The sequence below is a fragment of the Delphinus delphis genome, chromosome 3 (genome assembly GCF_949987515.2).
Source record: "Delphinus delphis chromosome 3, mDelDel1.2, whole genome shotgun sequence".
NCBI classification, from domain to species: Eukaryota; Metazoa; Chordata; class Mammalia; order Artiodactyla; family Delphinidae; genus Delphinus; species Delphinus delphis.
The window spans coordinates 90,604,419-90,631,942 of NC_082685.1; the positions used below are offsets into that span (position 1 = coordinate 90,604,419).

Consider the following 27,524-nt stretch of genomic DNA (forward strand, 5'->3'; position numbering starts at 1 on the left):
TACATACTTTTTTTTAGGTGCCACTTGATATTGACATATCCCAAAAGTCTGGCTAAACACTTTCAAAGTAATATATTAGAAAAGGTTTTAATTAGCTATGTTTCCAAGATTGTATTCTTTTTATGAGATAAGAAAATAAATTTATTTGCTGTAGCTCAGATTAATATGGAGCTAATATGTCATTTAATATGACATATTAAATATTGCCTTTTAGATAGCCAAGTTGACTCTTTCTAAATATTTTTAATTTTTTTTTCCTAATTTTAAACATGATACGTCCCTTTGCAAGCCAATCAGAAGATAGAAAAATACAAACAAAAATGGAATAGAAGGGAAAAAAAATGGAATATATGGAATAAAAAAGTAAGGAAATAAAATTTGTTTATAACAGAGCCTAGGGGCTTCCCTGGTGGCGCAGTGGTTGAGAGTCCGCCTGCCGATGCAGGGGACGCGGGTTCGTGCCCCGGTCCGGGAGGATCCCACATGCCGTGGAGCGGCTGGGCCCGTGAGCCATGGCCGCTGAGCCTGCGCGTCCGGAGCCTGTGCTCCGCGACAGGAGAGGCTACAACAGTGAGAGGCCCGCGTACCGCAAAAAAAAAAAAAAAAAAAAAAAAAGACACAGGATGCCTAGTTAAATTTGGATTTCAGATGAACAATTTTTAAAAAAAAAAAAAAAAAAAAAAAAAAATAACAGAGCCTAGATAACACTGTCAGTATTGTTCAGCCTTTTTAATATATACACACATTCACACATGTATTCACAAATAGTTATGCATAATTACACTTTTACATTACATAGTCATTAACACACACTCATGCACACACATTCTCACACCCTCTTACTAACCTTTATACATATTCATACATCACATTTTCACATATACGTTCAAATGCACATTTTTAAAGAAACAAGATTTTGAACTTATGGATATCTACTTTTTTTTAACTTAGAGTATATATTGGATATTGTAAATATTAAAAAAGACAAAACTGCAGAATATTTGTTTTTATTTTATTTCATTTTATAGATAATATGTTTAATCAACCCTCCTTTGTTGTGATTTTTATTAATACATTTTATTTTTCTGATTAGAAAAGTTCTACTGGTCATTGCAGACAATTTGGGTAATACTAAGAAGTACAAAGAGAAAAAAACCCAATTCATTATTATTCTTTTCTCAAGGAGAACAACTTTGAGATTGTCTTAATATTTTTATTGTGCCTATTTCTTGTAGAGTTAGTATAATATTTTTCATAGTTTGCAGCATGTGAGCATTCTTATTCTTGCATAGCATTCCATTTTATATTTTAATGATTCTCATAAATATTTACATTTTAAAAGTTTTCCATTATAAGTCATCTCATGATAACATTTTTCTGTTTCAAGATTTTACTATATTTTGGGAGTTATACAGTATTTAACATTCTGGAGTTGGCTTTTTCATTCAGAATAATTCTGTGAAGACTCATCAGGGTTGAATTTATCAGTTGCTCATTCCTTTTTATTGCTAACTAGTAAGTATTCCATGGTATGGGTTTACCATAGTTTGTTCAACCATTCACCTGCTAAAGGACATTTGGGTTGATCCCAGTTTTTTGGTTATTACAAATAAAGTTATGAACATTTGTGTACAGATTTTTGTGCGAACATACTTTTTAATTCTCTGGGATGGATGCCTAGGAGTAGAACCAATGGGTCATATGATAGTTCTCTACTTAGTTTATTGAGAAACTACTGTTTTCCAGAGTGTGCCAATTTATATTCCCGTCAGCAATGTATGAATGATCCAGTTTATCTGCACCCTTGCCAGCATTTGGTGCTGTCATTATTTTTTGTTTTAGCCATTTTGATAGGTTGTAGTAAAATCTTATTATGCTTTTAATCTGCATTTCCCTAATGGCTAATGGTGTTGAGAATCTTTGCTTGTGCTCATTTGCCATCTGTTTGTCCTTCATGTAATATCTTTTCATGTTTTTTGCCTATGTTCTAACTATATTGTTTACCTTTTACTGTTGAGTTTTGAAAGTTACTTATGTATTCTAAGTACTAGATCTTTGTCAGATAGATGGTTTGAAGATATTTTCATCTCGTCTGTAGCTGGTCCTTTTCAACCTCGTAACAGGGTTTTTTACAGAGCAAATGATTTTAATTTGAGTGAGGTTCAGTTTATCACTTTTTTCCTTTTGTTGTCGAGTCTAAGAATTCTTTACCTAGTCCTAGATCCCAAAGAGTTTCTATTTCTTTTCTTCAAGAAGCTTATCATTTTCCATTTAAACCTGTGATACATTTTGAGTTGATTTGACTCTCTTTATATTTCCAAATAACATTCTCTGTTTACTCCTTTTAAAAACAGAAATGTATAACTAATGTATTTGTCACAATAATCATTACCGGTTGGAAAGGGGAAAATACACAGGAGTCACTGATTCAGAGAAATCCTGAAATCCCACTGGGAAGCTGTCATGCTTGTTCCTTGAGTAAACTCTCCTTCTGCTTCTTGGGAGGGGCTTCATAGTTCATTGTTCTCTGTTGGTCTTTTTTTTAAATTATCCTTGGCTATATTTAAAGAGGGCAAATGGAGAATATATTACTTAGATGCTTAGAAACTGTATCAGCCTGTTTCTTGCCTGTAGAAATTTGGGAACTAAGGGACATTTTAACACTCATTCTGTCATAATCTCTCCTAGAAGAGGCTAATGGTTCATCTGATAGTGCAGATGTTTCAAAAACTAATTGATTCAGATATATGTGCCAATAACCACACACTTAGTTTTGCATTATATCTTGTCTTAACCTCCTGTCTCTCTGAACTTAATTAAGCTTATCAGACTAATGGGAGAGTCATACCCTTAGGTACTTTTCCTTGAGCCATATTTTCCAATTAAAAGTATTTGCTTGGGACCACCTTAATCCATTCAATGGCATTAACAGGGAGTGGGGCCATAGCCTTGGTTTTATCTACTCCACAGGCTGTTTTAATTAACCTTTGCTGCTCAAAGGCTTTCTGAGTTCTGGAACAAGATAAAGTTCTTACAGCAGGTATGGACAGTGTTTATGACAGTGTTTATGGCAGACAGGGAAGATGTAGGAGGCCTCGGGCAAGTCTCCAATAGGGAAATCCCAGTGAGGACCCCTGGGTTTCTGTAGTAAGACCAAGCTTTTCTGCCTAACTGTTCTCCTTTTGAAAAGCAGCTATTGGTTTGCTCCTTAATGCTGGTAAACAGGATTATGAACACCGTTCAACCTGGACTCCCCATCATGAAGTGCATGTTATCTACTGTAACAAATCATAAAATTAGACATGTGAAAATTAGACATCTCATGGTTGGTAGATGCAGGCAGATTTGGAAGGCACAAATAACTATATAGGCAGGTATCTCATACTACTATCCTGCTTGTTTTTATTGACTTTCACTTCCTTCTTTTTCAATAGAGAAAGGTTATTATAGGCAGAAGTTAGCATGGTCTTACTACAAAAACCGAGATGTCCTTATTAAATTTAGGATCTCACAGAGTTAGAGGAGGAAGAGGTGTAGCCTGGCTCACAGTGGGTTTTTGCTGGCACCCACCAAAGATGAACATTTTGAAGAAAAACCCCAGTCAGGCATGTCCCTAAAAGGCAATGGTCAGTGGAAATTCTCTTGACAGAAGGGAAGGCCTGAGGTACAGATTTATATTGATTCATGCACAACACTAATAGATAAGCTGGCCAGTCAGAAGCTTGGAAGAAAACAAAAATGAAAGTTGTTTACAAGGTACGAGGAGTTCCAGCCAAGAGATCTGTAGTATGCTTCTGGGCATGGGCCTAGAATGTAAAGCTATTTTTCCCACATGTTAATACTCACTTGAGGGCATCCTTTGTAGAAGAGGCTCTCAATCAGGAAGAAAAGATGGTCTGTACAGTGAGTGTCAATCGGTGTTTTTCCCCAGCCACTGTGGTGCTTGTGGAATTGTCCCATATAAAAAAATGGCCATATAGCATAAAAGGAAGCTAAACATGGGTTCCAAAAATGCCCTTTCCCTCATAATGGCTGGTCTAACTACCTGTACTGCAGATTGGTTGCTCAGTTTACCAATTGCAGGGGTTAGTCCTGAGAGCAGTGATTTGGTAACATTCCCTAGGGCAACCACTATACCCCAGGGCAATGAAAAAATATATATCCTGGTTGCAATTTGTCCTCCCAAGACAAGTAAATATTCTAAATATGAATTTATTTTCACTGCCTGCAATACTTCTACCAACACTCAATGTTGTTTGACTTACAAAATGCCTTATTCATTATTATAACCTATACAGCATCACTTCTGATGAAGAAATTCATTTGCAGCAGAATTATGGTAAGAAACTTCTGCTCATGAAATTCACTTGTGTGTCTTATTACTATGTACCTCAACACCCAGAAGCCGCTGACTCGGTAGAATAGTGTCTGTTGTGTTATAACTTGCAGAATAAGATTTCCTTCTCTACAGAATATGGTATATGCATTAAATAAGGCAGAAACCATTCTGTGTTGCTGGGTCCTCCATAGCCAGCATACACAGGGTAGTGAACTAGGGCGTGGCAATGGATTGGAGCCTCTTGCTACTGTACCTAAAAATCCACCTACAGAATTTTTGTTTCCTGCCTTGGTCTTCATACAATAATCAACAGGAAGAGAAGATGGTCACTGAACTGACAGAAGTGATGGATCCTCGTTACGAAGGGGAAATTGGGTTGTTTCTAACAGAGGCAAGGAGGAGCGTATTTTGGACTGAGGGAATTCACTCCTGTGCCTCTTAATATCCCCAACCCAATAGTACTTGTTGAAAGGAAAACTGTGGCAATCCAATAGAGACAGAACAGCTGAAGACTTGTAAGAACTTTGTAAAATCCCTCACCAGCTAAGGGATAGGCAGGAGGTAAAGGAAACATGATCTGGATGATAGAAAAAGAAGTGATTACAGACAGGAGCATTATCAAGCTTGTCAGTTGTCTTACTGCTTTATTAGAATAAGCCTCACGGACTATATTGCTGTGCACTTTTGCCTTCCGGCTTCTAGCTGGGTTCAGCCAGTGGGAGTTTGCATGTGGGGAAGAAGGAGGTTCTTGTGCTTATTTCCCTGGTGTGCTCCCCACAAGACCTAGTGTGGGAGTTGCTGTGTGTCTCAACCTAAGGCCACGTTGCTGCAGGGTTTCGGTAACTGCCTAGTAGCACCCACTGTTTGTTCCCTTAACTCTCCCTTTGTAAAAAATCCACCCATAAAACAATCCACATCCATACAAAACTTTTAAATTTGCTTCAGTTCTCTCTTTTGTCTGTGTCCTACTGCAACCTTAACTAATACGTAAAAATATCCATACACATATTCTAACTTGAGTATTTTAACAAATATTTTGATTTAAGTAAGTTCTTCCTTACAAATGACTGCTGTTTTTGTTTGTTTTTATTTTTACCATTTTTATTTTTTTTGCGGTACGCGGGCCTCTCACTGTTGCTGTCTCTTCCGTTGCGGAGCACAGGCTCCGGACGCGCAGGCTCAGCGGCCATGGCTCGCGGGCCCAGCCGCTCCGCGGCATGTGGGATCTTCCCGGACTGGGGCACGAATCTGTGTCCTCTGCATCGGCAGGCGGAGTCTCAACCACTGCGCCACCAGGGAAGCCCATGACTGCTGTTTTGAAGTGAAATTGTGCTAATACTTCATAACAAATTGGGAAACTTTTTATTTTCTTCTCTATATTGGAACAATTTAAATAACACACAAGGATTGATTTTTTTGATGGAGCTTTGATATAAGTTCTCCAGAAAAACCATTTTGGATATGTTGATTTTGAGGTACACTTTTGATTCCCATTTCAATTTATTCCAGAATCATATCTTCATTCAAATTTTATATCATTTATAGTCAATATTTTTATTTTAAGAGATTTTCAAATTTCTTGGTATATGATTATACATAGAATTTTCTAATGTTAAAATTTTTTTATGCATTTGTGGTCATTCCTATTATATTCATGATGTTGGATTCTGGTTTTAATATCTTTTAATGGGTTAATAGCCTGGTAGGTCAGGAGTTTGTATTTTAGAGACCATAAGGAGGTTGACTGTTAGATCTTATATCAAAAGTTTTTGTCTATCTTGATAGTCAGAAGCTCTTACAGAAATATTTTGAATTTACATCCCAAATTATTTAAGTAACTGATTAATTTTACTTTGTCACCGTTAACCATGAGATGAATCTCTTAAAATACACAGGCTCTTAAATCTTAGAGATTTTGAAGTTAATCCAATCCTGACTTTACTCATCGTTAATGAGGAAAATAATAGTATCTCTTTCATAGGAGTTTTTCTGGGGATTAGAGAAGATAATGTATGCCAGTGAAGGACCTTGTATAAGATAAGCACCCCATAAGTATTACTACTATTATGATTGCTATTAACATAAATGAGGATAAGGTAAAAATAAGGTATGGTAATCAAGAACCTAGTGAGTCATACAGGCTTATTGTCACTGAATGAAAAAAGATACTAGTAAATGAAGAAAGGGTTTCCTTTGGACAACTCAGGTGAGAGCTTTTAATAGGAAGTGGAGTTTTAGCTAGACTTGAACAATGGGTATGATATCAGTAGGAAAAGCATATGATATGGTCATTATAGACAAGGAATATATTATTGAATTCTTTTTGTGTTTTAAACTTGATGACTAGAAAATGGATGTTATGAACACATATGGGAAAATCAGGTAGAGAAATTGGTTTTATGGTGAAGATTGTGAATTTTGTTTTAGATTTTGAGGTAGAAATTCGGCATTAGAAATATAACACTAGAACATAAGACATTGGACGTTCAAAATTGAGATTTGGAGCCATCCTCACAGTTTCTACATCTGTGACAGTATATGTTCACTCCAAAGGAGATGGGTAGTAATAGAAAAGGTGGGAAGCAGAATCTTGGCACTATGAATCATTAAGCAATCATTGATAACACTAACCCGTTAAGATTTATGTCTGTCTATACAGGGGTTACATTTAAATTTTTTAATAATCTAGGAATGTTTTGTTTTACTTGACACCTTTGTCATACTTCAAACCAGTATTTTTCAAAGTGTGTTTTATGGAACACTAGTTCTGTGAGCTGTTAGACATCAATGGAGAAAAAAAGCAACTTGAATATACAATAAATAATGTATAAAACTTTATCATATTACATATAAATGCATGCTTATTAATCTAAGAGGAGAAGTGCTATAATAGAGTGTTTCCCAAACTAATTTGACCAAAGCATCCTTTTGTTTATGGAAATTCTCAGAAGCCTAGGGTTCTATAAATTATACTTGGGGAAATCTTCCTTTGTACCTCTTTAGATAATGGTTCAGCTCATTAAATTATAGCTCAAAGATCATGGAGTATATATTGGAGGATCAGAAGAATAGGAATCAGATTATTAGGCTGTGTTGCAAAATCTGACTATGCATAGCATGTGATTTGGGGCTTCAGTTTCTTCACTGGTAAAATGATTGCAGAAAGTTGTAAAGATTAGGCTAGGAAGTGTATGTGAAAGCTTATAGTTTTTTTCCTCTGGAACAATACAATGTGAGTAAAATAGGATAGATTTAATTGTAGTTAAAGATTAATATGTTATTTGGCACAAGGTGTTATTCATTTTTGTGACTTCACTGTTTCTCTTTTTTACATTCGTAATTTGATCATTGCCTTTTAGGGAATTTCTTATCCATTCTTATATCATTTAAGTTCTCAGCAGCCTTTTTCACCTGTGTATTCTGAAATCATTTAGAAGTGCTTGTCACACTGGATATATAATATACTGCTCATATTTTCTACCAAGAATATTCTCAAGAGTCCATATGTCTATGAAATTTGGAGTCTCCTCAAAGTCCAGTTTAAGGTCTATCTTGGTGATGACTGTTGATGTCATGTTTCCCTGGCACCCAGTTATGCAGATTGAAGTATATAGATTTACATGCATATTAACATTTTAGGGACATTTTCTTAAACTACATATCTGAGTATTTTGTTCCATGATGTTAGTTTTTTTTTTTTCCTCAGATACTTCAGTTATGTGTATGTATGATCTTTGGCCACCTTATATCCTTAGCATTTTCTCTGCTTTTTTTCTTTATCATTCATTTTACTCACTTTTCTAATTTCTGTATTACGTGCCTGTTACTGTGTTTTCTCAATTTGTTCACCCTTGTACCCCTTTCAATTTTATCTTCCTTTCTATGAGATTTTAGTTTTTCCCTTTTACTTTTTTCTCTGAGTTCTACCAGTGCAAGCTTCATATCCTCTTCCTCTCACCACTTCTTTTCTAAGTTATTTCATTTCTGCTTTGCCATTATGATGTGTTCACATTTTTCACCTGCTCCATGAAAATATTTCTGTGGTCCGTGTCCTAATCTTAATTTTAATGAAAGTATGTTGGTCTTTTTTCTTACAACATCTTTGTATGGATGCCATGATAGGTTTTTTTTTGAAAAATCACTTTATTGGTTGAGTTAGGTTCCCATGGGAGGTGAGTGATCAGGTCAGCATCCCAGGTGGGTTAGCTGCACAGGCAAAGGCTCTCTCAACTTTTTAGTACCCATAAATATAGAGTCCTAAATTGTCTGTGAGATTCCTTGTGTTGCCTCTTCCCACCCACTCTGTCTATTTTTATGAACCAAAGCAGCCCAAGAGTTCCCTGCTGCCACCTGGCCTATCTCCTGTTCCTGTATCAGTTGTCTCAGGCAAGGGAAGTCTGGACTTCTGAGTGTTGCTCCCCACCTTCAAGAAGAGTATTTTTTCCCCCTCTTTCTCAAAGCTGCCACCAGCTGCCTGCCCTTAGGTCCGGACAAGAAGGGTCTTGCCCTGAGCCCTGTGCTTAGAGGGACCCATATCACAGACACTGAAACTCAAAGATAATTTGTTCTTCTTTTAAAGTTTTGTGAGAAAGATTTTTGCAAGATTGGTACATAGGATAAGTGAACAGAGGTTATAGGAGAGGGAGGTAGGGATGAGCTACCATCTCCAGTCCAGAAGCTGCTACGTAGACTTGGGGATGGTCAAGTTTAAAGAAAAGCAGCAGCTCCTTCTCCCTTTTCAGGGCTGGGGGTTGAATATGGGAAGTGGAGCCAGGGGGAGAAAATTACAGTCACTTCCTGGGAAGAGAGAAAGAGAGGTTGCTTTTCATTAAAGTTAGCCACCTCAAAGTACCTGATGCAGGTAATTAGGCAGACCGGGTTCCCCAGAAAACAGTGCTTCTCAGGAGGCACGGGCACCTCCTGGAAATACTGTCAGAAAAGTGTGGCTAGGGGAGTGGAATACCATCTCAAGACTGCAACATCCTTCCCTGCCCCTGGCAGCAAGATGGGCCAGAGGAAAAGGTGGTCTCTTTAAACTTATAGGTGTTGAAGGTAAATGCTTGGCGGGGAGCAGGCTGTGGACCTCTAGGTGAGGGTGAGGGCTGCACTGAGCTTGATATTTAACTTCTAACTATTCTGGTATATGGATTTTCTTTTGCCGTTTTGCCTTTTTGCCTTTAGTTCCTGCACATGTTACTGGGCAGGACTAGACACTGGTTTGTTCATTAAGTAAAATTCTAAGCCTTAATTTTATTGGCAACACTCCTCTGTGTTCATAAACAACATAGACGCTCCCTCTTGTGGTGTATTGTCAAATCACATGCCTTTAATTTAGCGTTAAGTATTTTGTCAGAAATTTTTTGATTTCACGTTAGAAGTTGAAATTCGAGGTTCAGATAGTTTCCTTAAGCAATAATACCTCAGAATTCACATAGGGGGTAAATCTATCTATCTTGTAAAGCTGTATTGTAGCAGACACAATTTAATAAATTACTTAATATTACTTAGGATGAATAGTCTTCTTTAGGTCCCCATGATGCATCTCTGAATGACTATTTCGTGGTAAGCTGAAATGTACCCTCTAGTAAGTGTTTTTTTTGGTTTGTTTTTTGATTTTAAAGGAAAGTTAATTCCATGAGATTTTAAATATGTTAAATATTTGTCTTTTGCCTTTATATTTGGATAAGAGTGTGGCTGAGTGTAAAATTTCTGAGTCATATTATCTTTCACTGATTTTTTTTGCCATTCCTTTACTGCCTTTATGGGATTAATGTTGCTTTTAAAAAGTCTGATGCCAGCTAAGGGTTTTGTTTTTTTTTCCTCTGCCTAAGTGACTATCTTTTTTCCTGACTGTTCAAAGAAGTCTTTCTTCATCTTTAAAATTCAGTGACTTTTAGTGTTGAAAGTTCTGCATCAAAATTTCCAGGGTTTTTCTATGCCTTTTAAAATTATAGATCAGTCTTCATTTATTAAGTTTTACCTTTGAATATATATATATATATTCTATTCTGATTGATTATGCATGTTTATTTTCTTTGTCTGAATATCATTTCTATAATTTTCTCTCTAATCTTTTAAGTCTTAGGTTTTGTTCATTTAATTTTGTTTGTATTTCTCAAACCTTTTCTGTCTGTCCTTGTAATTCTCACAGTCTCTAGTCTCTCTTGTCCATTGCAATGTGACTTTTATTTCTGTTTGGGAATGTTTTTCCAGAGTTCTTTCAGCCCATTTTTTTTCCTTTTTTAAAAATCCCTTATCTCACCACATTCATGAGTTTATTAAATCCCTGTTTTCACCTTTTGATTTTAGGAAGCAATTGTTCCTATCACTTTAAAGGATGGCAATATGGTAATTGTTCTGCTATGCATTTGCTTTTCTTCTTCGGTTATTATTTACCTTTGAATGAAGTGAATTATTCCTTGGCCAGCTTTTTGTAAGATGTTTGTATTAACTTTCTTTTGCTGCATAGCATATTATGCAAACTTACCAACTTGAAAAAGCACAAATATGTTATCTTACACACTCCATAGTTCAAGAGTCTGGCACAGCTCTGGGTTCTCTGCTTAGAGTCTCAAACTCAGGGTGTCAGCTGGCTGCATTCTCATTTGAGGCTCTAGAGAATTCTTTTCCAAGCTTATTAAACTGTTGTGAAATATCAGTTTCTTGTAATTGTTGAACCGAGATCCCCATTTCCTTGACGATTGTCAGTGGGGGTTGCTGTCAGCTCCTAGAAGCTCCCCACATTCCATCTTCAAAGGCAGCAAAGGTTCACAGAGCCCCTTTGCTTTAAATTTCTCTCATTGCTTCTGCTAGCCACAGAAAGCTTTCTGCTTTTAAAGTGCTCATGTGATTAGATTGTTGAGCACAGCCAGATAATCTCCTTTCTGACTAATTCAAAATCAACCGATTAGTAACTTAAGTTAGTTAATTAGTAAGGTGAACTTACTCTGCAGAATCCCTTTTGCCACTGTAACAGAATTAGGTGTGATGTTGTCATATTCACAGTCCCAGGAATTAGGATGGGGAATCTTGGGGACCATTTTAGAGTCCTGCATAACATAGTATGCATGCAGGAGAAGGACTGGAACTCTGTCTGGACAAGTGGAGATTTTCTCTGGTTGAGACAGATGTTCCTTCTGAATAAATTATTTAGCTTTTATTTCTTCCCCACATAGAAAGATTGCTGTTCAGATTTAGAATTTTTCTCTGGCACCATGCGTCTATGACATACTGTTCCTTGTTCTGTCCCACCTTGCTTGCTTCTCAATGATGCTAGGTAGACAAGTATTCATCATATAGGATGTTCACATTTATTTCTAAGTGTATTTAGTTGGTCTTTCTTACTATACATTGGTATTTCTACCATCATGTCATCTAACTTATGCATGTGAAGCTAACTTATTTTTTTGTATATTCTTTTTTTATCTCTTTCAAAATTAATTTTATGTTTTACTACTTTACTAAATTCCTTTATTGTTTTTAGTAGTTTTTCCATTGGTTCTGGAACCAATTAAGTGTTCCAAAAAGACAATTATAATTTCTGCAAATAGAAATTGTTTTACCTCTTGATTTCCAATTCATAGGCCTCTAGTTCCTTTCTCTTTCCTTCCAATACAACATGAAAAGTTGCAGAGTTAGGGCACATCCTTGTCTTACTCCTGATTTTAGCAGTCTGTATGTGTGCATATACATACATGTGTATGTATACACACTTATATGTTTGATCATGTTAAAGAAATGTCTATTCCTATTTTATGTTGACATTTGTCAGTTTGTCAGTTTTCTACTTGAAATCTATGAAACTGATCATTTGATTTTTCTAATTAGATCTAATATGTTAAATTTTAATAGACTTCCTAATGTGCTTCTTTAAAAAGACATGCTGTATTTTTCATATATGTTGTTGGATTTTGTTGCTAATATTTTGTTTATGATTTTTTTGCGTTGATATTCAGGTATGAGATTGGTCTATGGTTTTCTTCGGTGTTGTTAATCTTTTTCACATGTTATTATCAATTTGTAATCAGTAAAAATATTTTGGTAATTTTTATCTTGTTTCTATGTTCTGGAATAGATTAAGTAGTGTTAAGTTTATCATTTATTATTATTGTCATGATTATTATTTAATATATAAAGTTTTGGTAAAATTCATCTCTGAAACTATCTGGGCTTGGTAATTAACCATTTTAGATTTTCAAATTAATATGCTAGTAATTTGTTCTAAGTAGTCTCTTGTGATTTTTAAAAAATTTCTTCTCTTCTTAGTTTATTTCCTTTTTTCATGTATTATTTGTATATATGTAATTCCTCCTCATTATGTTAGCTAGTGGTTTATTTTACTGATTATTTCAAAGGATTTATTTTTGTGTGAATTTTATTATTACATTTTATTAATCAGATTTCTATTCCTTTGTTAATTCTTTCTTTTTTTTAAATAAATTAATCTTGTTATTTATTTTTGGCTTCATTGGGTCTTCGTTGCTGCACACGGGCTTTCTCTAGTTGTGGCGAGCGGGGGCTACTCTTCCCTTGCGATGCGCAGGATTCTCATTGTGGTGGCTTCTCTTGTTGTGGAGCACGGGCTCTAGGCGTGTGGGCTTCAGTAGTTGTGGCTCATGGGCTCTAGAGCGCAGGCTCAGTAGTTGTGGCACATGGGCTTAGTTGCTCTGTGGCATGTGGGATCTTCCTGGACCAGGGCTCAAACCCGGGTCTCCTGCATTGGCAGGCGGATTCTAAACCACTGCACCACCAGGGAAGTCCCCCCTTTGTTACTTCTTTATTGCTTTTTATTAGAGATGCCTCTTAATTGCTTGCTTTTTTCAGTATTTCTTTTTCCTAGATATTCTTTTGCGTGTTATCTTCTCCATCGCTATTCTATGATAAACTCATCTAGTGCCAGTGGTGTTAGTGCTGGGGGCAACTCATTAATGTGCAATTTATTTTTATATGTTTTTTATTTTGACTTCTTATTTTGGGGGTCTTTTTTTGTTTCAATGAGATGGTTTTCTTATAAGAACCACTTTAGTTATAGCATATAAATTTCGATGTGGTTTGTTTCTAGTATCATTTCTGAGAAATTTTGTAATTATAATTTTTTGATCAAAGAATAGTTTAATAGAGTTTTTTAATTTTTTTGAATTCCATATAGAAGGGCCTTTTCATTTTCTGTTGTCTTAAAAGTATCTAGCTTTTTTTTTTTTCCATTTTGGTCATAGAGTATTATTGTTATTTACTCTTTGGATTGTATACCGATATTTTTGTTGCATAATATTTGGTCAGGTTTTTTTAGAATTGTCCATGGTACCTAAAAATGGAAGACACAATTTTATAAGAGAGTAGAATTTGACATGTTTCCCTAAATTCAGTGGTACTAATTATACTGTTTAGGCCTGCTCTATTGTTGCTTATTTTTAACAATTTGCTGTTTTGGACTGGGAAAGATGAAAATTAGTCTGCTGTTTTAACTTTTTATGTCTATTTTTGCATTTCTGGTAGTATCTGCTTAATAAAAATTGCTGCTGTGTATTTATATTATTTATTTATTTATTTTTAATTTTTATGAAAGTTTAAGCCTTTATCTGTACTTGGCTGTTTTATTCTATACTTTAAAAAATATTAATAAACTTGCCTTTTTAGAACAGTTTTAGATTTACAGAAAAATTGTGAAGATAGTATAGTTTCCATATATACCACAACCATTTTCCCCTATTATTAACATCTTACTTTGTATGCTACATTTCTTATGATTAATGAATTAATATTGGTACGTCATTTATTAAATTTTCTACTTGTTAACTGAAGTCCAAACTTTATGTAGATCTACTTAGTTTTACCTAGTTTCCTTTTTCTATTTTAGGATCTGATCCAGTATACCTTATTACATTTAGTTGTCATCTCCCTTTGGCTCTTTGTGGCTGTGATAATTTCTCAGAGTTTTCTCTTTTTTTTTGATGACCATAGAAGTTTTGAGGAGTGCTGGTCAGATATTTTGTAAAATGTCCCTCAGCTGGGATTTGTCTGATGTTTTTCCTGTGATTAGACTGGCTTTATAGGATTTTCAGGGGGAGGACCACACAGGCAAAATGCCATTTTCATCACATCATATGAAGGGTACATGCTATCAACATCACTTATCACTCTTGATGAAAACCTTGATCACCTGACTCAGGTAGTATTTTTCAGGTTAATCCATTGTGAAGTAACTCTTTTCCTCCTTTCTATACTATATGATTTGGAAGAAAGTCACTATGTGCACCCAACATTTCAGAAATGGAGTGTTATGTGCCATCTCTTTGAGGATGCAGTATCTACATAAATTACTCGGAGTTATTCTGCATTAGACATTTGTCTCTTCTCCCACATTTATTTATTTATTCAATTATTTTTTTTCAGTGTGGCTGCATGGATTTATATTTTACATTAGATTATAATCCAATGCAACTTTATTTCGTTGCTCAAATTCTTCCAGCTTTGTCTACCTGGAGTTTTTTCGGTTGGCTCCTGTGTACCTTTGACATACCTCCATCATTGCAGATATTTTTGTTTGTTTTCCTTATTTTCTTGCACTCTGAGGTGCTGCAGGCTCATCCTATATATTTCCTGCTCCAGTCCTAAAATCAGCTATTTCTCCAGTGGGCCCTGGTTTCTTTAATTACGGAATGGGAGATAACTTTATCATCTAGAATACAGTGATTATATATAGTTACTTTTGCCTTTAGTCTTGCAGACTCCACTCATTCCAAAGTTACTTAGGTCAGCACCCTTACCCCCACTCTCCTTAGTGAGGTTGTTTCACATATTTGTATTACAGTTAGATCCTTTTGTCACATTCTGCCTTTCCTCCTGGAAACTTTTGGCCTCAAATGATTTTTAAAAGTTTGTGTAGAGTTCACTCTTTGTACTATAAAGTTCAATGTATTTTGGCAAATACTAGTCAAATATATGACTAGTGTCGTATATCCACAATCAAACCATCATATTAGAAGAGTTTCACTACCCTAAAAAAAATCCTGTGGTGGTTCATCTGTTCAACCCTCCCTCCCCTCTTCCCTTGGCAACTATTTCTATGGTTTTACTTTTCCAGATTGTCATATATTTGGAATTATAAAGTATGTATCCTTTGTGGACTGGATTCTTTCACTTAGCAATAAACATTTAAGATACATCCATGCCTTTCTGTGGCTTGACATCTCATTATCAATTTTTATCAATTCTAGGAAAAGTAAAAGAAGGAAATTATTCAGAAGTAATGCAGAGAGAGTAATATATTGGATACAGTAGTTTTAATAAGTAGATCTTAGGCCTTGTTTATTTGGGAAAAATGATAAAATTAGATCTGTTAACTGTTACAGCCTTTCATGTAGTACTGTAAAATGGGATATAGCCGGGCTAAAATATTGATACCCACAAACCTTAGACAGCTGAAGTACTTAAAACAGATCTGTGGAGAGGGACTGCAAAGATCAGTGACATGAAACTGATTATCCAGAAATAAACCCATACATAGGAAATGTAACAAAATATGTACTCTTTGGTTAATCCAACACAATGCTATAATCCCTGTCTTTTCCCACTAAAATATATTACATATGAATTAAAAAATAAAGTAGTAAAAATGCTAGGATAAAACCCAACATAAATAGCTTTATATGTAATCATGGAGAAAGGGAAGACTTTTATAAGTCAGATATCAAACTCAGAAGCTCTGAAGTAAATTTGAGAAGTTAGTTCACAGAAAAACATGCAGGTGGCCAATAAATATACAGAAAAATGCTTAAGTTCACTGAAGATTTTTTCAAAAGTGTTGCTGCATTGCTAATGGGAATGCATATATTTATAACTCTTTGTTATGGCAACTTGGCAAATCAAATATAAATATTTATACACGTTGACCCGGCAGTTCCACTTTTTGGAACCTGTCGTACGATAGGCTTGCACAAATATGCCAAGATAAATTTTAAAAATATTCATCACAACATTGTTTTGACCTGAATGTATGTATAATATAATATTAATAATATATGTTATATTATTATTAAATAGAAGTTGGGAGGGAGATGCAAGAGGGAGGGGATATGGGGATATATGTATGCATATAGCTGATTCACTTTGTTATACAGCAGAAACTAACACAACACTGTAAAACAATTATACTCCAATAAAGATGTTAAAAAGAAAGCATACAAGCAAACTTAAAAAAAAAATAGAAGTTGTGGACTTGGTAAATAAATCACATTTATGCTGTGGAATATTATAACAGTGCCAACAAAGAAATTTAAATACAGCTTTAAGTTCCAACATCAAGGATTTCTAGGACATAAGAAGTGAAAACTGGAAGTTGTTGAAAATAAGGATAGTATGTTTCGTATGATCATACATATGTAAAAATGTAAATGGATATAAAACATGTGAATGTGTGAGAAAATGTCTGAAAAATGATCGAAGGAACTGTTAACAGGGGTTATTGCCTTCATCTAAGTGACATGGGAGAGCATAAATAGAGGCAGGCAGAGGTAAGGGAGAGCTTGGATTTTTTCTTGGTATTCTTCTGTTTTATTTAAAATTTATTTAAACAAGTAGGTTGAAACCCATTGATTACTTCCTCTTGGAGAAACAAAAAAACACCAAAACCCCACAGAATACTCTTATAATCAAAAAGTCTACCAGATTACTACAGAAAGATATTTTCCTAAAGGCAATTTACCTATTATAAAAAGGAAATAGGAGAAAATAGTAAACCAATAATGCATGTACGTATGTTCAGTTTTGCAAAATGAACAATTTGCAAATAACAAAGCAAATAATAAGAGATTGTTAGTCTAATCTACTACCTCCAGGAAAGTGAATATTGAAACCAAGAATTATAATTCAAATGTTTGACATGACCAGGGAAATATCACAGATAATGCAGACCTAGCCCAATTGTAAATATAAATAAATTATCTGCCAAAATATCCATCAACCTCTTATAACATGAATATATACAGTATTATAGAGTATATTTTAAATACAAAATTTAAAATATATATTTTTATGCATAGAATTTGCATCTGAAAATTTGATGACAGTGAACCAGTTAAAGAATATTCAGGATTGGTGCTTTAGGGGCCTATGTCTCATCAATCAGGAAATAATAAATCTTGATCTGATATCAAGGAAATGAAAATAGAATTAGCTGAGGCCATTGTTAAAATGAAAATTCCTGGATACTACACCAGATTCAAAGGGAAAGGGTTGGAAATATATTTTTAACAAATCTCTTAGTTCATTAATATTATATGATGAGTTTAGGAAATATGGATTTACTTTAATACCCAGGCTTTGAATGTGATTTTTTTTTTTTTTTTTGCGGTACACGGGCCTCTCACTGTTGTGCCCTCTCCTGTTGTGGAGCACAGGCTCCGGACGCGCAGGCTTAGCAGCCATGGCTCACAGGCCTAGCCGCTCCGCGGCATGTGGGATCTTCGCGGACCGGGGCACAAACCTGTGTCCCCTGCATTGGCAGGTGGACTCTCAACCACTGCGCCACCAGGGAAGCCACTGAATGTGATTTTTTTAAAAGATTTTAATCAAATCCTAAAGATAACTATTTCTCAGGTATCTAAATTGGAAAGGAAGAGGTAAAATTATCATTATATGCAGATGACATGATATGATATATAGAAAACCCTAAAGACTCCACACAAAAACCACTAGAACTGGTAAAAGAATTCAGCAAGGTAGCAGGATACAAGTTTAACATACAGAAATCTGTTGCATTTCTTTACACTAACAATAAAATATCAGAAAGGGAAAGTAAAAAGACAATCCCTTTTAAAATTGCATTAAAAATATATAATACTTAGGAATAAACCTAACAAAGGAGGTGAAAGACTTATATGCTGAGAACTATGAAACATTGATAAAGAAAACTGAAGATAATTTAAAGAAATGGAAAGATATCCCATGCTCTTGGACTGGAAGAATTAATATTGTTAAAGTGGCCATATTACACAAAGCAGTCTATAGATTTAATGCAATCCCTATCAAATTACCCATGACATTTTTCACAGAACTAGAACAAATAATACTAAAATTTATACAGAACCATGAAAGACCCAGAATTGTCAAAGCAATTCTGAGGAAAAAGAACAAAGCTGGAGGCATAACCCTCGCAGACTTCAGACAATACTACAAAGCTACAGTAATGAAAACAGTGTTGTATTGGCACAAAAACAGACATGGATCAGTGGAACAGAAAGGAGACCCCAGGAAAAAACCCACACACCTAAAGTCAATTAATCTTTGACAAAGGAGGCAAGAATATACAATGGGAAAAAGACAGTCTCTTTGGCAAGTGGTGTTGGGAAAGCTGGACAGCCACATATAAATAAATGACGTTAGAACACTCCCTCACACCATACACAAAAATAAACTCAGAATGGCTTAAAGACTTAAATACGAAACATGACACCATAAAACTCCTAGAAGAGAACATAGACAAAACATTCCCTAACATAAATTGTTACAATGTTTTCTTAGGTCAGTCTCCCAAGGCAACAGAAATAAAAGCAGAAATAAACAAATGGGACCTAATCAAACCTATAAGCTTTTGCACAGCAAAGGAAACCGTAAACAAGACGAAAAGACAACCTACAGACTGGGAGAAAATATTTGCAAATGATGTGACCAACAAGGGCTTAATTTCCAAAATATATGAACAGCTCATACAACTCAATAACAAAAAAAACAACCCAATCAGAAAATGGGCAGAAGACCTAAATACACATTTCTCCAAAGAAGACATACACATGGCCAATAGGTTTATGAAAAGATGCTCAATATCACTAATTATTAGAGAAATGCAAATCAAAACTACAATGAGGTATCACCTCACACTGGTTAAAATGGCCATCATTAAAAAATCTACAAATATCAAGTGCTGGAGAGGGTGTGGTGAAAAGGGAACTCTCTTACACTGTTGGTGGGAATGTAAATTGGTGCAGCCACTGTGGAAACAGTAAGAAGTTTCCTTAAAAAACTAAAAACAGAGTTGCCACATGATCTAGCAGTCCCATTCATGGGCATATATTCAGAGAAAACTCTAATTTGAAAAGATACATGTACCCCAGTGTTAATAGCAGCACCATTTACAATAGCCAAGACGTGGAAGCAACATAAATGTACATTGATGGATGAATGGATAAAGAAGACTGAATACATAAAATGGAATACTACTCAGCCATAAAAAATAATGAAATACTGCCATTTGCAGTAACATGGATGGACCTAGAGATTACCATAGTAAGTGCAGTAAGCCAGAGAGAGAAAGATGAGTACCGTATGATATCATTTATATGTGGAATCTAAAATACAATACAAATGAACTTATTTATAAAACAGAAACAGACTCACAGACATAGAAAACAAACCTAGGGTTACCCCCCTTAGGGAAAGCGGGTGGGGGAGAGATAAATTAAGAGTTTGGGATTAGCAGATACAATCTATATAAAAATAGATAAACAAAAAGGTCCTACTGTATAGCACAGGGAGCTAAATACATTCAATATCCTGTAATAAACCATAATGGAAAAGAATATGAAAAAGAATATATATATATATATATGTGTATAACTGAGTCACTTTGCTAAACACCAGAAACTAACACAACAGTGTAAATCTACTTCAATAAAAGGAAAAAAAGAAAAAAATAGATAACAATTTTTCCTTTTAAAATATTCAAAAAAACATCCTATGGACCCAAAGATTGCTTCAAAATATAAATGTAATAAAATATTTGACCTGTAAAAAAGAAGGACATAACTTCTAAATATTACTGCTTTGTAGTGAATATTTTAAAAAATTAATTAATTTTTGTCTGCGTTGGGTCTTTGTTGCTGTGCGCAGGCTTTCTCTAGTTGCAGCGAGCGTTGGCTATTCTTGGTTGCGGTGCACAGGCTTCTCATTGCAGTGGCTTCTCTTGTCGCAGATCATGGGCTCTAGGCTCACGGGCTTCAGTAGTTATGGCACGTGGGCTCAGTAATTGTGGCTCACGGGCTCTAGAGTGCAGGCTCAGTAGTTGTGGTGCACGGGCTTTGTTGCTCAGCGGCATGTGGGATCTTCCCAGATCAGGGCTCGAACCTGTGTCCCCTGCATTGGCAGGCAGATTCTTAACCACTGTGCCACCATGGGAGTCTCATGTAGTGAATATTGAGAATTACTGTTTTGGCCAAAATATCCTATAGTCTAAGTACACTTTTCAAATGTGTTTAAGATGCTGATTGATAAAATCAATATAGTGGTAACAAAAAAAAAAATCTTTTTAAAGAAAAAATCAATACGGTGGTCATACTGTATTTATGACTTGTAAAAATATCAAGTGTAGTGTTTTTTTTCCCTTCAATTTGGAAACTGTCCTTCCCTGGCACCACTTAATTCACTTGTGTTTACACAATTTGTTAATTTTGGTTCTTAAGTAATGTTTCTCAGTTTTGTTCTGTATTTTCTAAATTTTGATGTAATGTTTCATAAATTGTTTTTAATAATGTATGTATTTTTAAATATTTTAAGTATAATCAAAGTGAAGTGATTGGAAGAAATAAGGAAGGTTATGTTAGGCAAGTATAATTTGTAAGATGTTTAAATTATTAGCTAAAATTTTGATAAATTCACAATTTTTTTTCCCCTAAAGATACATGCTTAACAGCAAAGAATAAAACCACCTGTACTGCTTCAAGTTCTTCACTTTTCTACTACTTGTATGTCTTTATTTTGGGACAACTATTGCTGGGAACAGGAGGAACTCCTCTTTATACCCTAGGAACAGCCTTTATTGATGATTCTGTGCCCACCCACAAATCTTCTCTCTATATAGGTAAGTTTGCTCTGTAATGTTAATGTCTCGGTGTCATTTTATCTTATTGCTTGTTTAATTTATAAGTAAAACATAACATACACTTATTAAGAAGTTATGATTTCATAGGTATTTACATTTGGTAAATGCAATATTACTTTTTTTGTTTATATGCTGATGTATCATGTCCTTTAGTTGAATGCGGTTATGATTTTTATTGACATCCTGCTCTGTTTCCTGTGGGGGGCATGCCAGCCTTCCTGGAAGTGCCATCCAAGCAGTAGGCTGTCTAGATTGCTGGAATGTACCCCAGGCTAATTTACACAGGTGTGGGGATAGAGCTCTGCTGTTCTACTGACTTACTTCATCCTACGTGGACTTGACTAGAGTCAACAAAAGAAACCACACAATGGTACTCAGAAACTCCTGTGGAGTTCTCTATTTCAGATTAATGCCTTTTATGTATGACTCAATTTTTTCCTTTGTGAACTAATACTTAGCAGTACAAGTTTCTCTTAAATTCCATCCCTGAAGTTCCTGGAAGGTAGAGTTAACTAGACCATGCATGGCCCTACATCCAAATTAATGTGTAATTTATTTGCACATGAATTTTCACTTTATCAGTCTATTATTCTAATGTAGGGGACTTAGTCCATTTGGACTACTATAACAGAATACCATAGACTATTTGGCTTCCAAGCAAGAGAAATTTATTTGTCACAATCCTGGAGGCTGAGAAATACAAGATCAGGGTGCCCATAGATTTAGTATCTGGTAAGGGCCCATTTCTTCGTTCATAGACAGCTGACTTTTAGCCATGGCAGAAGGGACAAGGGAGCTCTCTGGGGCCTTCTTTTAAGGGCACACTAGTCCCTTTTTGAGGGCTCCACTCTTACGACCTAATCACTTCCCAAAGGCCCCACCTCCAAATACAATTGCATTGGGAATTAGTTTTCAACATATGAATTTTGGGGTGACACAAACTCTTAGTCTATAACAAAGACCTATTGCCGTAGTCACTGGAAGCCAAGTGTGTTCAATGCAGCCCTGATAGAGGGTACTAATCTCTTAGGCTCATCTTTAATATGGAAAGCACTACACTTCTACTGTTTTCTCTACTTGCTTTGCTTTGGTCTCTCCACAAGATCTGATGCTCTCATTACACATTCTGGCTGATCTGTACAACTTCTCCATTTACTAATTTAACAGTGCTTTTATTTCAATTAGCTACTAGTGATGCTTTTCACTCTTCCAGTTCACAGATTTTCTTTCTGAGGTCCTCTTCTAATCAGTACTTCTCATAAAACAACTTCAATCTTTATATTTTAGTAACACACAAAATACGAAGTTATTCAAAGATTATTTAAGCATGCGAAGGTGGAGTGAAGGCCCACGAGACCATCCCAGATTTGAAGTTCTCTAGGACTTGACAGTTCTCAGGGCTATGATTTATCACAGCAGAAAGATACAAAGCAAAATCAGCAGAGGGAAAAGGTACATGAGGTGAAGTAGAGACAACCAGCTGCAAGCTTATAAGAGTCCACTCCCTCCTCATGGAGCCCCCTACAGATTGAAATTAATTCCTCCAGCCAGGAGTTGTGACAACATGTATGAAATGTTTTCTACCAGCTAAGTTCATTAGAGATTCAACGCCCAAGGATTTTATTGGTAGTTGATCATGTAGGAACCCTCTGCCTTGCACACAGAAAATTTCTAGACTCTCAGAAGGAATACAAGTGTTCAACAAAACCGCATTGTTTATACGAACAGTTTGAGCACAATGAGCCACCTTTATTAGTTAGGGAACTGTGGCATCCCTCTGGACATTTAAGATCCCAGGTGCCAGACAAAAGCCAAAGTTGCAAGCAGGTCTTTCTAAAGATAGCAGCCACAAGGCCTGCTACCTTATCTTTTTCTTCTACTGTAGGAATTCATTGAATGGTAATTTTTGAGAGTAAAGGAAAAAAACAAAAAGTAACAAAACTGGGAAACTCATTTTAGTCTTTTTCAATTTCAGTTAACTGATACTTTTCATTGGGTAATTAGGTTTTGTTGATTGAAATCCTTTCATATGCTTTTTATATTTGTATACATTTCCCCATTTCCAAAATCTTCCTCCCTTCTTTATTTCTTTTAAAATAGTATATATTACTGGTAGCATGCCTTCCTCTATGTGAAACAATTTTATGTGACAAGGCAAAAATGGGCAAAATGAAAACAGTCAAAATTTGCTACCTATTAGAATGAAGGAAAAAAGTGGTTACACAGCATCTCTAGCCTCACAACCTTTTCCTCTTTAAATGCTTTTTTGGGGTTTACAATTTTTGTCCTTTAATTGAACTTTTAAATTCATTTAATGTTATTCTGTGTTTAAATTTTTCATCTTAATATGTGCTTCCTATCTGCTCTACACTCTTATTTCTTGCCCTTTTTTTCTTTCTTTTTGATAATTTAATATTTATTATTTCATTTCTCCCCTCCATTAACTTCCTAGGTATATGCTCTTTTACTGTTCATCTGCTAATTACCTTATATGCAAACTTGATTTTATGAAATTCTAATGTTAATTGATACTTTTACCACATTCCTAATCATCACATAGGTCTTAAAACCCTTTAAATTTATTCCTTTCCCAACATTTATTCAATTATTTCTGTGTACTCTAATCCCTTCTATATTTAAATTCCTGAAATAAGTGTTATTGTTTTATTTAAAAATATTGATCCACTTTTATAAACATGTTTACCTTTTTTTATTGCTCTTCTTTACTTTGCTACTCTGAGTTTCAGTCTGGGATCATTTTCCTTTAACATGAAGAACAGTCTTGAGTTAATTTATTGCAACAGTCTGCATGTGATGAATTCTCTTAGTTTTTCATCTAGTTTTCACTGGGAATAGATAATTAGTTAGCCATTAATTTTCTTTCAGTACTTTAAAAGTGCTATTCTACTGTATTCACTTCCACTGTTTCTTATATATGTTTACCATTTTTAAGATTCTTTTCTGGTATTTGATTTTCATTTGTTTTATTTACTATGAGTGTATAGGTGAAAGATTACATTTATTTCATCTGTTTTGAACTTATATGACTTAATGAATATATTGCTTGATACTTTTCATTGGTTTTGGAATATTTCCTATGATTATTAATATAACTTCTGCCCTATTGTCTCCTCTCCTGGGACTCTAGTTACTCCAATTACATGTATGGTAGGCCTTTGTGGGTTTTGTTTTTTTTTAATGTATTCTTTCTCCTTTACTGTCTTTTCTGTATTTTCTATCCTGTATTTTTTCTGTGCTTGTTGATAAATATTTACTGATTTAATAATATATTTTCCAGTTTAGTAATACTCAGTTCAGTTCTAAGTAATCTGCTGTGGATCCATTTCATTTTTATTGTGACAAATGCATTTTATAGTTCTAGAATTTTTTTTCAGAATCACTCTGTGTGTCTTTTAATAACTTTCCCACCTCTGTCGTACATGGGAACACTACAGTCTGGGATGCCCTTTATCTAATTTCAGGGACTGAGTAAGTGCTAAACTGCACTTACTCTGTGAGCCAGTCTACTTCTAACTCATCCTTGCTTTTAGAGTATAGCCTCGTAGGTGCCAACTTAAAATGTAGGACAGGGAAAGTTTATAAGCTCTACTCCCTAAACTGCAACTTTTGTTCCCCTACTTCCTAGAGACTAGCAAAAGACAGTTTACCCTCCCAGTGCCTCTTATAGAATTAGCCAACATACCCAGGAAAAAAAATCAGTCCCAATTTTTGTTAAATCTCTCTCTTCTTAAGAATCTTAACACAGTGGTCCTTCACTATTTTTATCTGCCTTATATTTAAAAATAATTTTTACAGTTTTTAAAAGTTTTTCTTAGTGGGCAATTTGGTTGGAAATGCTAGTCTACCATAGGTTATCCACCATTACCAGAATTTTTAATTTTGGGGTCATAGCAAATTCACCTTTCATCAATTGAAAACTTTAAATTCTTTGCTTTCTTGATATATTTCTTTTATGAACATATTTGTGAACATATGCAAAGCATTCTTTATTGTTAACCAAGGAGTAATTGCTGAGGACTGAGAAAGCAGGTGATATAGATAGTGCTATTCAGTGTGAATTACATAGATCCATGCCAACATGAAGAAAGTCAAAAAATGAAAATAAACTTTTAGAAACTTTTATAGCAATTTTTTAAAATAGATCTATTTATTTATTTAGGCTGTGTTGGGTCTTCGTTGCTGCTCGTGGGCTTTCTCTAGTTGCGGCAAGTGGGGGCCACTCCTCATTGTGGTGCACAGGCTTCTCATTGTGGTGGCCTCCCTTGTTGCAGAGCATGGGCTCTAGGCACACGGGCTTCAGTAGTTGTGGCCCGCAGGCTCTAGAGCGCAAGCTCAGCAGTTGTGGCGCACGGGCCCAGTTGCTCCACAGCATGTGGGATCTTCCCAGCCCAGGGCCTGAACACGTGTCCCCTGCACTGGCAGGCAGATTCTTAACCACTGTGCCACCAGGGAAGCCCTATAGCAATTTTATACTTCCACAAAACTTATAAGGTATTCTTACAAATGTATCAGTCTAAACCCTTTTGGAAATAATTTATAAAAGGATCTATCACCAAAGATAATTTGGGAATCATTGATTTCCAGATTTCCAGCATTTTTAATCATGTACTTTTAGCTATAAAATTTTTTGAGCATGAGTCATATATATATATATATATACTTATTTATAAATTATATACTTAAAATTTTCTACCAATACATTTTTTACATTCAAAAATACAGTTATGGGCTTCCCTGGTGGCGCAGTGGTTGAGAGTCCGCCTGCCAATGCAGGGGACACGGGTTCGTGCCCCAGTCCGGGAGGATCCACATGCCGCGGAGCGGCTGGGCCTGTGAGCCATGGCTGCTGAGCCTGCGGATCCGGAGCCTGTGCTCCGCAACGGGAGAGGCCACAACAGTGAGAGGCCCGTGTACCACAAAAAAAAAAAAAAAAAAAAAAAATATATATATATATATATATAGTTATAATATAAATTAGGGTAGTTGATAGATAAATAAAAGTTCTTATATGTTTTCAGATCATCTTGAATGACCTCTACTTTGGAGCCTTGATCTAGTACATAAGTCATTTTTACCATTGATGTATGCTTCACTTTGTGTATAGTATATTCCTTTTCTTTTGTGTATGAGAACGAGAATCTCAGTAATTAATGAAAAAATTCAGAAGGTGGTAGTATATGAAGATACTGATGTATGCATAATTTTTTAACAAAAAGTAAAAAGTTATATATGGCAAAGTTTTAAATATCAGAGAAATAAAGTCAGTTTAATTCTGTTGCAAGTTAAAATGGGAGATTCACTAAGAGAAGGAGTTTAATGGTTTACTTTTAAGAAACAGACTAATGAACCAGATCCAGGTTTTAAATCAGCTGCCATAGAATGCTTTTGGAATGTGTATAGAATATAAAAGCCTTCTCATTTCACTTTGTTTTCTTCCGTAAGAATTGTAGCCAGTAATTACTATCACTGTTCACAAAGGGTAATAGTAGATGAACTACCCCTGCTGTGAGTTAACGTGATATAACTTTCATAAATTTATAATTATTGGATTTGTTGCCATCACTATTGTAGTCTAAAAAATTTGACATTGAATTATGTATTTTAAGCTCCTTGACAAATATGTGTAATTTTCATATAATTCTAATCATTTTGTTTTTCTATAGTAAAATATTTCTCTTTCTTCACTTGTCAGACATTCAAAGCAAAGTCCCACAGATGACCATTTTCATTGTCTTTGTTCTTTTTCTAGGAATTGGCTATTCCATGTCAATTTTAGGCCCTGCTGTTGGCTATGTGTTGGGAGGACAGTTGCTAACCGTGTACATTGATGCTGATTTGGGACAAAGGCAAGGCAATATCTATTTTTCTTTTATTTAGATTTATATTATTTGAATCACGTTAGTACCATAGGCGGAATATTTTTATAATATTTCTTCAGAATATCATGAGGGATTTTTCAGGAAACAAAACTGAATACACACAATTTTTATGTACTATTTTGGCTGCATTGCTTCACGAATTAATGCCACACCATCTCTTGGTATAGAGTATTTATTTACAAATAAGGATGCTTAATAGTTAGATGGTGAAAATTTTCAAAATACATAACCAGTTCCCTGTGCATTGTTCAAAAATAATAGTTTAATTAAAGTTAGTTGTGCTTTCAGTAGATTTAGCTGTAGGTAGATAGCCTGAGGAGTCTCGAGAGTTTATGATTCTCAGGCTAAGTGCTATAGTAGCTCTGATAATATAGAGATCACAATTGTTCAGCTTTAACAACTGTAACACTGG

General features: G+C 35.1%; 1 protein-coding gene across 2 annotated transcripts in view; it reads left to right on the forward strand.

The window, feature by feature from the left end:
• Nucleotides 1-27,524, forward strand: part of SLCO4C1 (solute carrier organic anion transporter family member 4C1) — a 63,014-nt gene that overhangs the window by 13,474 nt on the left and 22,016 nt on the right. For both annotated transcript variants that reach the window (XM_060009103.1, XM_060009104.1), the window contains 2 exons: nucleotides 21,009-21,191; nucleotides 26,983-27,079. In XM_060009103.1, coding sequence (XP_059865086.1) covers nucleotides 21,009-21,191; nucleotides 26,983-27,079 — 280 coding nt within the window. The remainder of the gene's footprint in view (nucleotides 1-21,008; nucleotides 21,192-26,982; nucleotides 27,080-27,524) is intronic.